This window comes from Falco cherrug, chromosome Z (assembly GCF_023634085.1).
Source record: "Falco cherrug isolate bFalChe1 chromosome Z, bFalChe1.pri, whole genome shotgun sequence".
NCBI classification, from domain to species: domain Eukaryota; kingdom Metazoa; phylum Chordata; class Aves; order Falconiformes; family Falconidae; genus Falco; species Falco cherrug.
The window spans coordinates 10184403-10202762 of record NC_073720.1 but is presented as its reverse complement, the minus strand read 5'-3'; the positions used below and the strand labels follow the sequence as shown (position 1 = coordinate 10202762).

At 44.4% G+C, this 18360-nt stretch overlaps 1 protein-coding gene across 11 annotated transcripts in view; it reads left to right on the top strand.

Moving 5' to 3' along the window:
* FAM219A (family with sequence similarity 219 member A) overlaps nt 1–18360 on the top strand; it is a 103043-nt gene that overhangs the window by 64586 nt on the left and 20097 nt on the right. For 6 of the 11 annotated variants that reach the window (XM_055698712.1, XM_055698711.1, XM_055698710.1 and 3 more), the window contains one exon: nt 16887–16949. The exons of the other annotated variants lie outside the window; for them this stretch is intronic. In XM_055698712.1, coding sequence (XP_055554687.1) covers nt 16887–16949 — 63 coding nt within the window. The remainder of the gene's footprint in view (nt 1–16886; nt 16950–18360) is intronic. 11 annotated transcript variants of the gene reach the window in all.

Sequence of the window (18360 nt, the reverse complement as noted above, 5' to 3'; positions counted from 1 at the left end):
ATCAATCTTGCCTCTCCATCTTAAGACATATAAACTCCATGACAGCAGAGGAGTTCATATCTCTTGTCTTCCATAGTCTCTAGGTGGGGATGCAAATTCTGTGTGAAGGGACCTATTACGTGTATCTACTTCCAAGCACTGAATTATTTTACTTGTGCTGTTGGATTAATTCTTGCTTGTTAACAAACACATTTCTCAAAAACCTCAAGTGAGCAACACTGGTAGGGGTAAAACAGCAACTGAAACCCCATTGCAAGGAAATACAGTGTATTGTTCCCCAGTGTACTTGGCTTGGACAAAACTGAGGATCTAGTTTATGTCTGGGCCCCATCTTGATGAGACTGAAGTGAACAGAGGAGATAATGCACTTAGGAACAGAGGCTGATGATGTATCTGTGGTGTTAGCGCCTGCCTTCCAGCCTGCTGCTGTGCATTCATGGCAGATACTGAATTGCAGTACTGTCAGGAAGGTGTAGTTCTGGGAACATCAGTCAATGAGCTGAGAACTACAAAGACCTCAGGGTTCAACGTAACAAAATTGGTACATTTCTGGTTGAAACTTTAATCTCAGTAAAGGACAGACTGCCTTTATCTCCCCATGTGCTCTTGAGACTGATCTTTCAATTGGTGTAGTTATTTAACCCCCTCTCCTAGGGCTGGGTGTAGGTTCAGAACTTTTTTTAAAGCACCTCCACAGAAGAGCTGCAGAGTGCACAGCAGAGCATCCTATCCCACTGTTGTTCCAAAAGAATGCATTACTCAGAGATGCCCTTCTGAGGCTGCTCTTGCCACAGGTCAAGATGAAAAACTGGCACTGGGAGGTGCAGTCCCAAACAGCAGCAAACGTCTTAGGTAGGCTGAATGGCTCAGTACCTGCCCACATCCATGGCTCCCTTTCTGCTCACTTTCTGTCATCACAGCTTGTGCCTTCTAAGCTTTTCATACAGAAAACAGAATAATAAGGGGGGGTGGTAGCAAACTGGACAGATCAATGCCATTAGTGTATCCTTTTGTCAGTACCTCAAGTACTGTACTATTCCCAGTTGCTCTTCTGTAACAAGGCGATTAATGCTAATTAGGTACAGCAGCTGTTGTTTCTGGGAAGAAGCTCTGTAGGTAAATTAGGGAAACATTTTATAAAAAAGCTGTAACTCTTAAGCTAGGTCCCCAGGTTCCAGCTCGACTGACAAAATTGCAGATTTTCATATCCATAACTGTTTGCATGGTGACCTCAAGTGACATTATTACCTTAAGTGCACAAAGACATTTTCCTCCTTTGGGAGCACCCATTTCCTTGAACACAGTCTGTACTTTGTGGGCAGGGGGGACTAATGTGGAAGCCGGAGCACAGTGGCAACGTAGCTCTACTATTGATTTTCTTCATGAAGATAAAAGTGCAGCCTTCCGCTCAGAGGTCTCCTGGGGCCTGGGAGGAATTTATGTAAACATTATTTCATGTGTTATTACTCTTTCCGTTTAGAAGAGAAATGCGTGCACAAATTTATTGTAGCATCCTTCCTGTAGAATATCTCCAGGCTCTTTTTGAAGGGGATGAGAGAGTGAACAGCTGCATCACGTTAAGGGCAGTAGGGCTCTGCAGATGGAACAGTAAAGATGAGAGCAGAAAAGCAGTTGTGACAGGCATATTATTGCAGATTAGTTAGAGGAGGAACAGAGGGGCAGAAAGGAAGAGGTGTGTGAGACACTGTAGCTGACACAGGCTTGGGTAAACAGTAAAGCCATTAAGAGAAACTGGAACAGAGCAATTCACTGGAGTTCAGCAGAGAGTTTAGGGCAGGAGGGAGTGTGTAAATGGATAAGATGGAGGGAAGGAAGGTACCATTCAGCAAATCCCTGGAGCAAAGCATGAGCATGTGAATATGAGCATGATGTGGTGTGATGTTCACCAAACAAGCCTAGTCTTCCTGTCACTGCAATTTGCTTGATTTGTTAGGCCACCCACCAGGGCTTACTGGCCTTTCCTAGCCCTCCACTGTCACACATGCACCTTTCCTGTGACTAGTTACTGGGTGCCCACACACCTCACAAGCTGGTAGATACATGCCCACTCACATCTTGTGCTGCACACACCACTCTTGGTTAATATACCTCCAGATTAAATGTCATGAAGGAGAAGGTAAGGTAGTGGAATCATTTTTTGGGGCATTATCTGGCCATCCTTTAGCCATTCCAAATTTTTACAGTACCTGCAGGTCTAATAGTCTAGGAAGGGGACTTAATCCTGAAGATCTGCTTCTACATAAATTATTTTGCTTTGTAATGAGAATGAGCTAAAAGCACCTGGAGTCTGAATGGGAGTTTTGCCCCTGAAGCAGAAGACAAGAGCTGCAAATTACAGGTTCTCTTCTTTGTCCTGATCCACCATCATCTGACACCTAAAATATGGGAAGTAGCTCAGATGGTTGTGAGGCAAAGCAAATTGAGCAAGTTACTGAGATTCTGTGATAGAAGGAAGGAAAAAATCAGTAACTGAAGAAGTTATGAGAATAAAAACTACCTGGTCTAGCAAAGCCTAACCCCAGCAGGCAGCACCACAGCAGTGATAGACTGGTGGTCTGTTCAGAGATCTCGTTACACAGTACATATTACTCTTATCGCTGTTTTCTGTGAAGTGCATAGAGAGCTGGTTTAAAGGAGAGTGATGTCCCCAAAGGTGATTTACACCCTGTTCCTGACATTAGAAAGAGTAATGCCAGCTGAGTTGACAAGGCTGCCTGCTCAGGTGTTAGCATCTTTGACAAAATCAACACAGGAAAGGGCAATAGTACTGTTTTCTGGCTTCTCAGAGCCCTGTGTCCTTAAATGTAGATTACACCGGTTTCCCTGGCCCACTACAAGGGAACATTTCCCCAGTTCTGAATTACCCAGGTGTTACTATTTCTGTAATTCCTTCTGATGTCTCCGTATGTAGGTAAGTTTCTGCATAGCACTCAAGGGAAGCAAGTAGAGCCCAGTGTAATTAATGTAAACTTGCTCCAGAACAGACCACAGCATCCATGGACAGTATTGGATGGTGCAGATTTTAACATGTTTGATTTATTAGTGATGAGCCTTAAACTGTACCTGATGGTTAAATGAATCTGTTCTGACTGTTCAGTGATGTGGGCTCCCCCTTTGTCTTCTCAGTGCTGCGCAGTCAGCTCTTAGGTGGAAAAGGTTACTGACTGCTTATCGAGTGTTGGGGCTAAAATGCTACGTCAGCAGATCAGGCTCCATTAAGTAGAAGTAACACACTTCTCAAAAGGAAGGGATTTGCACTGATACGGGAAGTTCACTTCAATTCTTGCTTTTAACTGCTATCCTTATGCACAGAGGATGCTCACAGCACCCTGAAAACTTTGTTCTGTTTCTCTGAGATCTTAGCAACAGTCAAGTTTTCATCACGTCCATCAGTTTTTGTTCAGAGGTCTGGGGAGGAGCAATTCCCACAAGCAGCGGGGCAGCACAGAAGAAAACACAGAGGTTTGTTCTGCGGTTCTGCATGGAGGGAGGGCTGATTGGAACAGGTCGTGGAGTAATATGGGCCTGTGCTGGGCACACACAAAAGAGGCTGTTGCCTGGGTTAACAGACTGGTAGAAGCAACTCTACTGCAGCTTCAGCTCTTCTCAGCATCTCATCTCAGCTTGGGGTCAGAGATATCACCACCTTCTTATACCAGGCAACACCACTGCTTTATGGAGAAGTTTAAGGAACAGCCATTAAGCAGCAGTGGAGATGATGGGACTGGTTGTGTCAAGAGGCTTCTGGATCTTGCAAGCCCTGACCGGGACTATGATAGAGCTTTGCCTGTTACCTGACAGATGCTTCACCCCTGGCAGTGATGAGACATTGGCACTCCAGGGAAGACCACAGCCTACACTAGTCACAGCCTTTCTGCTCTGCTGTGTGCAGAAAGCTTTCTGGCAGCTCTCCTCCTTTTCTGTCGAACCTCAAGCTTTTGGGACAGCTCTTTTCTTGTTCTACTCAACAGTCATTTTCTATAAAGCAGATCACGCTGAAGGAAAATAAAGCCATTTTTATAGACACCACATATTTACCAAGATAAGATTTTATTTAAGAAGCTATAAAGTCACAGCAGTGATTGGACAGTCTGATCCCATTTCTTCAGTTGCTAAACATAGCTGTCATTCAAAAGCTTTAATTACTGCCAGAATCACGGCTGAATAGCTTGTGCTAAGGGTATGCATTTATTGCATCATTCACGGAAATGAGACGTCACCGTCTGGTACTGTGTAAAATAGCTGTAGTCCTCTTTTTGAAACTTCTTCCTGAAGGAAAACCTAAAATTAATTAATCAGATTTTAAAACACTGGAGGATTCCTCAAACCCTCTTTCTAAATTAACGTATAGAAAAATTAAGCCCCATAGACAACATTTGCACCCTTTCTCCAGGTCCAGTTACAAGGGGAGGGGAGGGGAGGGGTAACAAGTACATTCTTGGCAGATAGATGGAAGTCTTCATGTATTTGCTCAAAGAATCTTCTCCAGCTTCTCCTGTGTTACCACTGGGATCTGTTCATCTTTGTCTCCAGCCTCAGCGCAGTACAAATTAATAGACTCCTGTTCTCTCCACTGGGCTTTGCCAACTTCTCCTCTCCCAGGCTTCCTTCCATTTTCCATATGAGTGAAATCATCCATCCTCACTTTTTAAGACTGCACAGCTGAGCCGTTGCCTCTCAATGACTCCTGCCTTACTCTTCATGTCCCTTTCACCTGTGCACTCTGCCCAAATCTTTTTCTTTTCTTGATTCTGTGCCTTTTTTTTTCTGCTCACTGCTTACCTTGAGAAGAGCTTGAATTGATTCAGCTTAAGCCTTTGTGAATGGGGAACTGTTTCAACTGTCTTGCAGAGTACCACTGTTTATAGCATAATAAAATTAATCCTCTACAGGGCTTTAAGGCAATTCTACTGTAAACCCAAAACCATCATGTTACATTTGCTATAACTTTGGTTTTTTCTGCCTTCTGCTCTGAATGCAAGACAATCCCCACTTTTTCCAAACAACCCCTCTTTTTTGCTCACTGCTATGGAATTGGTACAATCAGGTCAGCAGGTGTGGATGTCTTTTGGAGGAGTGATGTAGTCTTCTGCCTAGCTCAGTAGTCTGAAGCATTTGGGCTTAAAAGTGCTTTCTACCATGAGTAAATGGTGTGCTCGCTATGAAAAGAAAGTTTAATCACACCAGGTGTTTCACAGCTGCAGGCTGCTGGCAGCCCCTTTGCTGCAATGGAGCTCCAGCTACTCCACGCCAGAAGACAGCCCCTCTCTGTCCCCTGTTGCTACCCAGGCCTAAAGTAAGAGCAGATTTTCAAAAAAGAAAGATTTGCTATGATTTATTATAAATACTGGTTGTAGGACCAGGAGCTTGAGAGAAGAGATGAATAGTACAAGTGAGACAATTGTACTTTGTAAAAGTTCATCTGAGAAACTGTTTGACATATTAAATAACATTGTGCTAAAAATACATCTTGAACAAGCCTAGCATATTTAATATTTAAAGTGATGCTGTCAGGCATGGGTAGTTTGAGTCCAGAATGGAGGCTGCTTTTAAAACTAAGATTTTCAGGTTTTGCTTACAATTTTTAAAGAAAAAAAAGCATCTTGGACTTAAACTCCCTAGTTAACCCTAGCAGTATTTCTTTTTGTTGTTTTAAGTTCACTAAAAGAATATGTAATGGATTGTTCCAAAACCATTCACAAATTCATGTTTAATTTACAAGGTAGTTTTAGCTGTAGAAAGTTTGGGATGCTCAAGTCACAAATCAGCTGTGCCTTTTTTAGCTACAGACTTTCTGCCAGAACATGGAAGACTCAAGTTCAGTTCTTTTTTCTGCCTGAATGCTTTAATTACTGGACTGAAATATAGCTTTACACAGCTTTCTGATGTGTGGGGCAGGGGGTGAAACAAAATGTGAAAGCAAAACTTTGACATAGTTATTTCTGTGCAGGCAGATGTTAAGCTTTTAGTTCCTCTCAACTCACATAGCTGACTCACTTCTGCCTATGTGCAGTCACGACAGTCCTTGAATTTGGCTTTGGGTCCTTTAGACAGCCCTTTGGATTTTTCTATCCTTTCATTGAAAGGGCATGATCCAGTAACACAGGGAGGTGGTCTTAGCTCCTTTGTTGCCAGTGGTGTTCTTTCTGTTGGGAATTAAACATTCGTGGGTATCTGGGAGTTTCCACCTCCCTAGAAAGTAGTGTCATGACCACATTACAAAAGGTTATGGCTGATTTGGGTCTCATTGACTAGGTGAATGGAATCATCTACAGGGAGTCTACAGGATATTCATACGACCTAGAGCCTCTGCTCTGATTCAGGGCAGGAGTGAAGGGGAAAAGACAGTGACAGCTGGCTGCATTTACCTGGTAATGACCATCAGATGGGAGATGACCAGGATAACCTGGAGAGTTGTGAGAAGAGTGTAAAAGCTTCATGTGAAACTTCCTCTGTCCCAGTGAGGAATGGTATCAACGTGCCTGAGTTGTCTGTCAGTAAATTGCCTGGAGCATCTAGTCGGTAGTTCTTTCCCAACCTGTTTCTTTTCTCACCTTAATCACCTTAAGGAAATCCTTAAGTCAAGCACGGGAAAATTTTCTCAGGGAGGTATGTCATCTCCATCCTTGAAGATTTTGAAAACCTGACTGAATAAAAGCTCTGAGCAACCCAGTCTGATCCCATAGCTGATCCTGCTTTGAGGTCCCTTCCAACTTGAAGTATCCTATGTTCCTATTCCAAGTTAGGACTCGAGTTATCTTTTTGCATGTCGTACACTTTCTACTCATTACTGAAAAAGCCTGTCTAAGCCCTATCTAGTTATTCTTTTGGACTCCCAACACAAACACAGTAGGATTTGCAGAGGTAGACAGGTAACTTGCATGCACTGGCCCAAAGCAGTCCTCTTCCATGAACACCAGTATGTCCACTGGTAAACATGAGAAGCCTAATTGCTACTTGATTTTCACGCTGTTACAAATATTCTTTTTTAGTTGTAATTATTGTTTTCTGTTCTTTCTCTTTAATTCACCAAACCTCCTCAACTGTACAGTGGTTAAATTTAAGAACATATTAAAACATTTTCTCCTTTGCTTGTGTCTCTTTCTGACTGCAGTGCTCACACAGGGAAATTTGTTCTTGCATTTTATCTGTCATTCTCAGTGCTGACTGATCTTTTAATACTAGCAAGCAGCTGATTTCTTGTACCCAGTATGTCCTAGCGAAGCAAGGGCATTCATAGAGTGTAGTGATGGGATATTACAAGGCAGAACCAAATTCAAGGTGGTTGTGCACATGTTCATGTGAGGTACAGCACAGGTGACAACCAAGCAGCTGCTAAGGAGGCTGTACAACACTTCGGTTTTGTAGTTTGAGCTGTTCTTGGCATTGGTGGTGTCTCAGCTAGCCATTGGAAAAAGCATTTTAAGTCTGAGATTGACAGAGGGATTTTTTCCTGCTGTAATTTGAGGTTTTAAGGGGACTTTGCAGGAAAAGATAATGGCCCAGAGGCTGACTGTCACACACAGACCCCTACCTGCTGCATGCCACCAGTAATTACAAGAAAGAACAGAAGGAAAAACAAGCAAATGATTCCTTCCATCCCATGCTTTTTCCCATTTGTATCCTGTGCATTTTTCTATAGGACAAGGGAGTGGATTTTAATCAAAGGAAGTTAAAGTCCATCCTTGAGGATCAGTTCTACTATCTTAATAACTTGAAAAATACTATTTTGAGCTTATGAGGATTTTAGGGCAGGAGTGGAAGCAGTGGGTGGATGTTCAAGACTGTTAAAGGTGTGGAAGTTGCTTGGAGAAAAAAATGAATGCTGATCTGGAGCAAACTGATATGTTGCCTGTAGACCAGCAGAAATTAATCCTCTTTCATGATCTTGGAGTTTGGAACAAAGAGATACTTTTGTAAAGCTGATTGTTATATCTAACAAGGTTACAATAGTAAAACTTCTCAAAAGTGGGGTGCAACAAAAAAGGAATTTGTCAGGCCTCACAGACCAGCTCTGTAATCCAGAGGCAGAATCACAGAACTGGGAAAAAGTAAGCAGAGAGTATCTGAGGTTCTGAAAATGAAGATTCATAAGTACATTTTTTCTGGTCCTTCACCTCATTACTTTACTTACTCTGGCTTTCTGAGTACTCATCGTATAGTTAGGGCTCAAGGGGGCCCTTAGCAGTGGTTAACAGGGCTGTTGAAAGACTGAGTACTCTGAGCTGTGCTCTGAGGAGGAAATGGGATTATGTTAGGTGAAAGGAAAGGGTAGGCAGTGGCACGTTATGATTTACGGTGGTGTCAAAGCCTCTGGGGTTTGCTACATATGGATCCCTATGTCAGTCCAGCAGTGTTGAAGGCACCCAATGACTTCAAGTGGTGGCCTTGGACCTCAGAGGCTTCCAGAATGAGAGTGCCCCATTGGCACTGACTTTTACCTCCTCCACTTGGAGAGTTTTGGCTTAACTTGGAGACTGACAGATATACCTGATAAACACAGGCTGTCTCAGGGTGGTGCCTTGCCGGGTCCTCTGCACCTTGCACTGTCATGAGTAGATGTTGGTTGACCTTCATGAGGTCTGTTACAGATGATCAGGTTATGGAGCCAGCAGTGACTCCTAAGTATGATTTTTCACAAGGTCAATGGAGCTAAGCAGAGTGCATTTAACACTCCAAGTAAAGAAAACCATTTGTCACTGTCCGACTCACAGAGGTCTCTCCACTGAGCAAAGTGCAGTAGGTTTAATCCCCAAATTTACTTTTCTGTATTACTGGAATTTGCTGTTGCAAATCACCCTCACCAGCACAGAAACAGCAGAGACACTTTGTTGGGGTTCTCAACTTACTGAGAATTTACTCAAATTCACCGCTTTTAAACATCAAATTGATGGTGATTTACAAAAAAAAAAAGACTTTCTGCCTCCGCTTTCCAGTACCATCTTCTCCAGAGGGATGTGGAAGAGCAATGGCTCTCCATGCATTTCCCACCAGACACTGCTGCAGAGGTGACACAGTCAGAGCTGCTCTGACAGCTTTGTCATAGCATGGTCAGGAAAGGAGGTGCACCTTTCTTTCCTTTGTATTTTACTGGATCCTGGAGACCTGGTAGGAAGAAACCTTGTTTCTGTCTTTGGACTGAGCCAATGTGACTTAAGGCACCCAGGGAACAGATGGGGATACAAAAATGCTAGCTTGAGGGTTTTTTTTTTTTTCCTCTCCTTGGTTTTTATCTCTGTGAACTCCAAGTCAGGTCATGTCCCCTTAATCAGGTGACTTTGCTGGATTGTGTATTGGGTGATCAGAAAACTATGATTCTTTCTCTCATTCCCTCAGCGCATGCACTGGCCAAGGAGAGACTCCATTGAAGACAGCTCAGCAGATCCCAGTGTCCCCAGATTTTTGGCTCGAGTGCCATCCTGGAAAGGAGAAGGCTGTCAGTCCCTTGGCTTCTTCCACATCTGTACTGGTGCTGACCTGGCGTGAAGTTAAAGGGCTTTTATTCTCCAAAGTCTGGCATTGCCCTTCTGTTCACCTCACAAGTGCAACTGTTAGCAGCCACAAAAAGCTGTTTGAAATACTCTCTGCTGAAAGCAGAGCGTATTTTCTGCCACCCTTTCACTGTGTTCACAGCTTTTCCCAGTCCATTTTGAGCACTGGGTGTGCCAGCATCGGTGGGGTGGAGAGACTGTCAGGAAATCTGAGTGTTAAAGCTATTTCTGTTTGGACCTGGGCAGAAGCCAGACTTTTCCAAGCATATTGTGCGTGAGAAAGAGATTCCAGGCTTGGGAGAGCCACTGAATGTGTGTGTCTGTGTGTACACCATGGCTCCTTCATCCTCCCTGCAATTGCCTGAACTTTCTGCCTTAGGGGAGCCAGTGCCTCACTCCCACTCCCCATCTCCTGCAGACACCCCAGCCTGTGTGTTCAGAGAGAGTTTCTGGTGTTGCTTCACACTGAAGTTGACTTCAGGACAGATGATCCTGTCACCCTTATTTTCTCTCCCTAGGGTAATTTGAGATACAGTATGACCTAAAAGTTGCTGATGCTTGTATGGAGGGAAATAGCGAGGCAAAAAGGATGACAGCTGATACTACTAGCCCTGCATGCAGTTGGTGGGCAATGGAAATCTGTGTTCTTGATTCAAAACAAATAATGAACAGAAAAATCAGTTTATTTACAAAAATGCATAGCAAAAAGAAAAACAAAGCAAGCTTGTATCTCTGCAAAGGCTTTCTGAAATCCCACCATACCTAAAGATAACAATCCCCTGCTCATCTCATCTTTTGCTCTAAATTGGAGTCTGTAGGGTTTTGTTCCAGCATATCCTGCTGCCCACTCCATTGGCAGATGTGCAGAACCCAGCCAGCATCTCCCCACTGCCATGTCCTCTTCCCTCCCCTCTGCCTGTCTACCTGGAAGCACCAACTGGCTGAAGGGCAGGCAGGTCATTTCTTATAAACTTCTTTAAAAGGGCCTGGAATTAGCACAGACCCTGGCAGAGTTTTTATCAGTGGAAAAAACCTGAGCCTCCTTGCTCCACTTTGTCATTGTTCATTCATAGCTGTGCTTAAGTGTCTGTGTATACAAGTTAAAGCCTGTTGAATATCTTAATTATTGAAAGATAATTCAAACTGAAGTTGGAAGCAAGAGACACTGCACGTCACTGAAACACCTGTCAGTTTAGCTGCCTGTACTCCTTATGCACAGTCTGTTTTCTGTCTTAATTTCCTTAGGCAAGGAACTACCTGCCTTCTATGTACACTCACTAGTCCCTTAGCACTACTGCAATAAAGCGTTACTTGCTGAGACCCTCAGGCTGTTTTTCTCCTTCTTCACTTGTGCAGCTCTTCTGTTCCTCTCATCTCCAGCTCCAGTTGGGCAGCCAAACAGCTAACTGTACAACAATAAGCCTTGTGTTTGTATGCAGTTGGCAGTTTTAGCTCACAAATATGTATGTTCCAAGTGAAGCTGAACGTGCATGCGCTGTGGCCCAACAAAAGCCTGACCCAGGCATGCAAGGGGCACAAAAAATATGATAATTCTTTTATTGCTTTTGTTTGTCTCCTCCCTTTTCTCTTAGAAATGCTGTAGAAAGTCCTTAGCTAATGATCTTCTGATAGGCAAATCCAAGCTGGGATTTTTCCTCCCTTCAGTGCATACAGCTGGCCATTGAGCAGGGAGATAAAAATGTTGGTCTGCCAGAATTTCTGCCTCAGTGGGTCATTTAGGAGAGTGGGTCAGATAACGGAGACTTGGCAGCTGCAGTGTAGCCAGCAATCTCATTTAGTGCTACGGTGTTGAGAGTAGGCAGCTGCGAGGTAGAGCTGGAAACTTCCCCTGCCTGCTGTTTGGGGGAGGTGGGCTCATTTGCCAGTCAATGGGATCTTGGCTGTGGCAAGATGTAAAAGTTTGAATCTTTGCAAGATTAGTAAAAGGCATGGGGTCTGTCATTCAGAGTCTAGATTATACCTGCCTCCCCTTTGCCTAGACTCCCTTTTACAGTGCCCCCCAAAAGCAGTGTTACACCTTGCTCAGACCAGCAGTGCTCTGACACCCATCCTTTCTCCTTTGGGGCTACCAGGGGCCTGGCAGTGAGCAGCACTGGGATGGCAGTGCCATAACGGCAGCCCTGAAAAGACACACCAGTGCCTGACAACTTGCATTAGCAAACTGCTTCCGAGCATCGCTGCCCTGCATGCTGTCTTGACAAAGGGTAACAAAGATGTGAAATACATCAGCGTTTTAATACTAAACTGTGTTTCGTTGACATCAGAGTTCTATATTAAGAACTGTCTTCATCTTTCCTGTACGTTACCGCTATCTGCAGTGTGAGCCAGCCTTTCCCTGCATTCCTTTGAGCTCTCCCTGCCACCAGAACTGCTGCTTCTTTGTCAGAGGCTTCAGCTGAGCAGTGTGCACGTCTGATTTCCCAGTGCAGGGCTCTGCAGTTTGAGATGACATCTCTCATCCCCCAGCCTTGCTTCAGGTCCTCCAGAACTCAAAGCAGCTGCAGCCAGCAATCTTTTCTTTCACCTTCTTTCAAGCCCCTTTCTCGGGGGTTTCAGCAGGGACATAAGTTTTCTCTGGCCAGTCCTGTTTCCCTCTGCCATTCAAGGCATGGCTGTGTTTTGCCACCAGTCCCTCTGAGAGGTGGAAGGAAAAGGCAGCTGCCAAACCCTCAGCCCTGTGTCTAGAAGGAGGAGGACGTTAAGGAACATAAAATTGCTGGCAACGGCACCTTAACCAATCCCATTGCCATCCTCTACTGGTTAACACTGGCAGATAGCAGACCCACCTGAGAAAGGAGATGGGATCCTTTGAGGGTGGAAAAAATTTTAATAATTTATGATAGTTTGGGACTAATCCCTGAGCCCAGTTCTGATTTCTTCCCCAAAGCAGGGTCTGAGCTTGAGGAGAAAGGTGGCAACATCCTGCCCCCTCTGCCAAGGCACCCTACAAGGAACAGATCACAGTACCCAGTGAGCCCCATCCTTCAGAGCATGTGGCAAAGGACAAAGCTGGAGATGAAGCTATGAGCTTTCTCTAAACTCATTGCAAAAAGAAAGAGGAAAGGAGTTCCCTCTACTCCCTGGGGTGAGCCACCCACCTGAATCCAGATGAGAGCAGGGTGGATATCAAAATGACAGGCTAGGCTCTTTCAGACTGTACTTGAGAGGTCTGCAGCTGCTTGCCTCTCTCCATGCTGCCTGGCAGGACTTCAGGAGAGAGAAGTGGGAATCTTTAAGCTGCACCAGGTATAACAACCAGGCTGCAATGCCAAGCTGTCTCCAAGGGCCACATGTCCTGGTGATGGGGCAGCAGCCCCAGGTGCCACTCAAACAGCTTTTGCAGATTCTTCTGCAGCAGGAGAGAAGTGTCAGGGCATGGCATGTACAAGGGCTCACACAGATCCCCAACCCTGTTCCAGAAGGAAAAATATTAAATTAGCGACCACTATCCCTCTGAAATAGAATTCCTGTCAGCATAATTCATGAAAGCTTAATCAGCAGATTGGTTAATCATAAGCTTATTAAATAACTAATTGAGTTCTAAGGCTGTCCAATTTCCAGACAATGGCTGTCTCGCTAAGGGAGAGATCAGGTCAGTAATCCTACTTAAGGGAGCAGGTCTGCTGTGTGGGACAGCTCTGTGGCTGAGCCGCTACTGATCCAAGTATGTGGGACTAGGACTGAGAAATTGAATAGTAGGAAGAGGCACCCTGGGCTGCACATATCCTGTTCTCTCATAGAGTTATATTGCAAACAGGCAATTAGTCTAAATGAAACAGTGCCTGAAAGTCCTCTTCTAGGGAGCAGGGTGGAGGGCAACATGGTAAGTTAGTAACGCTTTCTTTCCCTTTTTCGGGGAAGAAGACAGTAGGTATCATACTGCAGAGCAGGGAAGTCTCAAAAGGATGGTTGGGTGAGGTGTATCCATCCATTCAGCATGTTAGCCAGCCTGGTTGCTTTCTTCATCTGCTTTTATTTTACTAGATAGAAAATACAGAATTTGATTTGAAATGCAAAGGGTTGTAGAAACCCAGTGCAGCAGATGATAAAACAGAATGGATCAAATGACATTTTGCTGTTAAATCAAAGCCAGAAACATGGCTGGGACTGTCAGCTGTAGTCCAGGCCTGGGAACAAGAAAACTCAAAGGGTCCTTTCCAAGCAGGATGCTGGAGTCAGCAAGCTGCAAGTCTGTTCCAAGCTCACATGCTGCCTGTGGCATTAGCACTTCTGTGCCTATTTGTTTTGGCTACTAGTCTAGTAAGACGGGAACTCAACAAGTCATTCCAAACAGCAATATCTGCCAGCTAGTGAAAGCTTTCACAACTACAACATCTTAAAAATAAACTAAAACGTGTAGTTTATATAAGCTTTCTGCTATAGACCAATCACTTACTGCGTATTTTAGACTCGTGCAAGCATGGACATTTGTCCGTGTATGCACTTCAAGTGTACTTACGTCAGAGTCTGTTCAAGTGGTTTTTATACCTATATGCACTATATGATGATGGTGATGATCTCCTGATTACACGCTGAAGGCTGTGAGTATTTGGCTAGCAAATTTGTATTGTTGCTCTCCTAAACACATAACACACTTAACTACATGTGTCGGTGACCTTAATGCTTCTTCACAGAACACCAGGACCCATAACAAATGTGTTGTGGGCACCAATATTAACTGCTTATTTGGTAGATTATGCCTTTAGCATAAGTGATGCTTTAAATGAAGAGAACTACTTAAATGAGAAGAGTTAAATTGCACCTGATAGATGCCTTTTTCTGGTTGTGGGATGGGGTGGGTGGGTGAGTGTGGGTGGCTGTGAGTGTGTGCGTGGGGGGGGTTGTCTGTGCCTGTGTCAAGCAAATGGCTTTGACTTAAAAGTGTTGAGTAGAAGTGATGAGGGGGCATTTGCAGAAGTTCTTTCAAGGTGAAATAACTTAATTTTGTCTGCCCATCTAAAATATGTTAGGGAGAGAGTAGCTCCATTTTACGGATTGTATTTCGTAGAGTTCAGTTTATAAACTGAAACTTTGTGGCTGGCTTGTCAGCATGCAAACACTCCTCCAGATACCTACCTTTGTTCTTCTGTTTGTTAGAAAAAATATTCTTTGGAAAGTACATGCAAATACCAAATAAATCCCTTCCTCAAAGTAAATGTGAAAAATGGGAATAAATAAATAAATAAAAATGTTGCTGTTCATATATTCCCATTTTGACCGTTATAAATGAAATCTTTATATACAGTATTTTGCAGCCATTAGGAATGAAAGTCTCAGTCCTTAAAAATTAAGTGAGAAAGCACAGGCTGAATCACAACAAAATGCCCTTGCGAGCTGGGAGCTGCGACAATAGCTGCCTTTGAAATCAGTACAGAAAGATGTTCAAATACAGACAGCGATAAATTGCTGCCTGCTGCTACATGGTTGCAACCTGTCTAAATAAAATGGCTGCAGGGACAGCTCAGGCAGAGGACTGGGAGCCCAGAATCCCTGTTCTCTGCTCCCCTGGTGCCACAGGTGCCCTATGTAGCTTTAAGGTAAATCAGTTCAATAGTTTCTCCCAGCAGTAAAATATAATTTACTGTTTTCCAAAGATGATTTGCAATTATGTCATGCCATGAAGAGGCAAAATACTCTGTGTCCAAAATAGCTGGGTTTTTTTTTTCCTTAAGTGTACATCTGTAAGGTTTTCTTTGCTAGATGACTCATTGCGCTCGATGCTCTGCTCTCCTAAATGTCAAAGCCCAACAGAGTGGATATAAATGGAGAAGTTGTTCCTTCCTATAATCGCATGAGGGTCAGATAAATGAGCTTTGGGCCTGGGATAGTGTGGCTAGGGGCAGGGGCATGCTGCTGGAACGTAAAGCCACTTTTGGCGATGCTTGTAGTGTAAGTAGATGATAGCTTTGATTGGGGCTGGAGTACTCATTTACCTGTCCTCCTGTTTGCTGAGGAATATAATGGCACTTCAGTTTGGTGTGTGTTCTCTGATGGGAAACACAAAAAGTAGCGTCAGCCAGGCCATCAGAAACCTCTCTGTACCTTGTGGAGGCAGCGCTGTAGGTGAGCATTACCCCAGAATAAGCCCTGCATTGCTGTGCATGGAATGCGCTGACTGCATGTTGTGATAGCTCCTATGGGAAAAGCTAAGGATTGCATCCTTGAATAAGAGATGCAAATGTTGTCTTTGTACTCCCTAGGTCATTTACCAGTTCTTTGACTGTCAGGCCTTTTCTGGAGCTGAAGGGAGCTTAAAACCACTCAGAGCCCACCAGTGTTTCTGCCAGCTCTCAGCCATGCCAAAGGGACAGAGCAGCAGCCAAATCAACAAAACATAAGGAAATGCAGCTACTTGGATGTTTAAAACCTGGTCCAAGGAGGACCTGCTCTTCCTAGCCAGTTCTCACAATTAGACGTAGTTCACTAATTTCCCCAGGTTTGGCTGCGTCAGCAGAAATAACACACTTCAGCTAAAAATATTGTGTCTTGCCCAAGCTGGTAGTTGGATGACTTAGCTATCTGACCCTTGCTTATCTGAAGAGTCTTTTCTGAAGCTGGGTGAAACAATCCCAATTCAGATGGCCTGTCCTGAATAATCAGTGCTGATGCCCAGCGTATATCAGCTTGAAACCATATTCCCTGTATTCAGAGCAGGAGTCTGGCCGCAGACAGATCCTTTTTGTTTCTGCTACCCCTGGTTAGTAAAAATCACTTTTATTTTGCCTCTATGATTCAGGGAGGCACAGCCATCAGCTGCACTAATGCCACCCACGTGGTCACATTTATGCTTTCCAGATCTCCCCGGGGTGCACTGCTCTCACGGGGATCAGCGTGGCTCTGGCACCCAGCTTTCTTATACTTCCCTTTCTATACAATCTGCAGGCAAAGCCCCTTTTGATGTACATACCCTAAAGTCTTTCCAAGAAGCGACACAGTCCTTGCTGACAAATACTCTCAGAGGTGAAAAGTAGTGAAGGTTTCATCATTAGCTAGATGTATGCTAATGTCCCTGAGCTAAAGGCCGCAAGTGAGATGAAATCAGGTCTTGGGCCTGAAGTACAAGTTGTAGTCGGCAGTTTATTCTTTCTCCTTCCATTTGCTCACAACTCTGTTCATCATTCAGTGGGATCTAAACAGATAGATTAATTTTATTTACTGTGTAATTTACTCATCTTGCCTGAGAACATAGAATTTTTCAGGGAATCGCTGCAGTCCTCAGCCTCTGAAACGGTTCAGCCGACTGTGAGGAACTGAGAGGCAAATACATCCCAAAATCTCATCTCATAGACCTTGGAGATGGAAGAATACAACTCTGTCACACTGGATTAATTTTTCTTTGTCTTCCCACCGCAGCAAATTGCATGGACCCACACTGCACTGTCCCCATAGCAGGAAGCTCTGTCTCCTCCTGGTCAGGTGGGTTCACAAGCAATTGAGTTAGCGAGGTTCAGCTAGCAGCTCTCAGCGAGATACAAGTGGTCTGTGTGCTTCCAGCCCACAGTGCAAAGGAAAAATCAGCCCTATCTGCCACTGAATGGCATTTATGCCGATCAGGCTGCCTGAGTTGAGGGGGATGCATGTAGCCAAGCACGGTGGTGGTGAGAGGTGATGGCATCCTAAACTACTTTCCACCCACCCCTGTCCGACCATGGCCAGAGTCACTCATTATCTTGCGACACATGGGAACTGTGTATATGGGGGAGTCTCACTCTTCAAATAGCTCTTCAGCATAGTATAGGGTGATCTTCACCGAGTTCCTGGGTTGTCTGCTTTGCCTGATATCACAAAAGGAGCAGTTCTGCAGGAGACTGAAGCTTATGGCTACTTTTCTGGTTTGGGGCAGAGTGTAGGTAAAACCAGTGCTCCCTTACAGAGCAACATGTCCCAAAGAAGCTGTTCAGCATTTCATTTTTAAACCCCAGGAAAATGTTATTAAAACCAGTTACGATTTCATTTAAACACTGAGACCAGAGGAGTAATTGTAAGGGCTTATTGAATTTTTAACATAGACATGGTCATGTTAAGTCCATTCTGCTTCACATGCTCCATTACTATTTTCCCTCATCATAAAGCAGCTAGACACAGCCAGACAGCAGAACAGGTAAGCGTTTTAAATTGCACTAAGTAATACAGAAGTGCTTGAAACCATGCATTAGGGCTGTAGCTGTTCTCAAGTGCTAAGGGGAGAATTCAGGCCCCTCTTGACTTAGACACGACTTTCTCTAGCAGAGGTTCCCTGTGGGAATGGGCTTCATTTGTCAGCGTAGTTATTTGCCTGTCCTCTGACACATCCTAAGTTGGGCAGGTGAAAGCACACCAGGGCAGGGGCAGTTTGATGAGTGCTTAGCGTGCTGGGGCACCATCTTATTGAGGACCTTTGTGTGCTGCTATAATACGAGACTGTTGCCAAACAGGATGCAAAGCTGGGCCAGTTATGTTCCTGATCGTGTCTGCAGCATGTGTTTCTTTTGCTGCTTTATACCTAGGTGTTATTTCTGCCTTACTGAAAGCTCCATGGGCTTCTTTGGCTGCTGTCTTATCACCAGTAGAGCTTAACCTTGGAGCAGACACCATGTGGCTCTGCTGGGTCAGCCAGCAGAACAGGCTGGTGTGAGGCTAGCATATAGGTAGCAGCTTGCTCACTGAGCAGATTAATCTTCTTTCTTTAAAAGATTTTAACATCACAAGGGGACAGAGTATCTTAAAGATGAAGTGACAAGGTGAACAAGAAGGGAGGGGCAAGATGTGATGTGGTTGGCAGGTCCAGATGAAAGGCTGTCCCGCATGCTGTTCAGAGCAATATAGTGGTGTCAAGAGGATCGTGAAC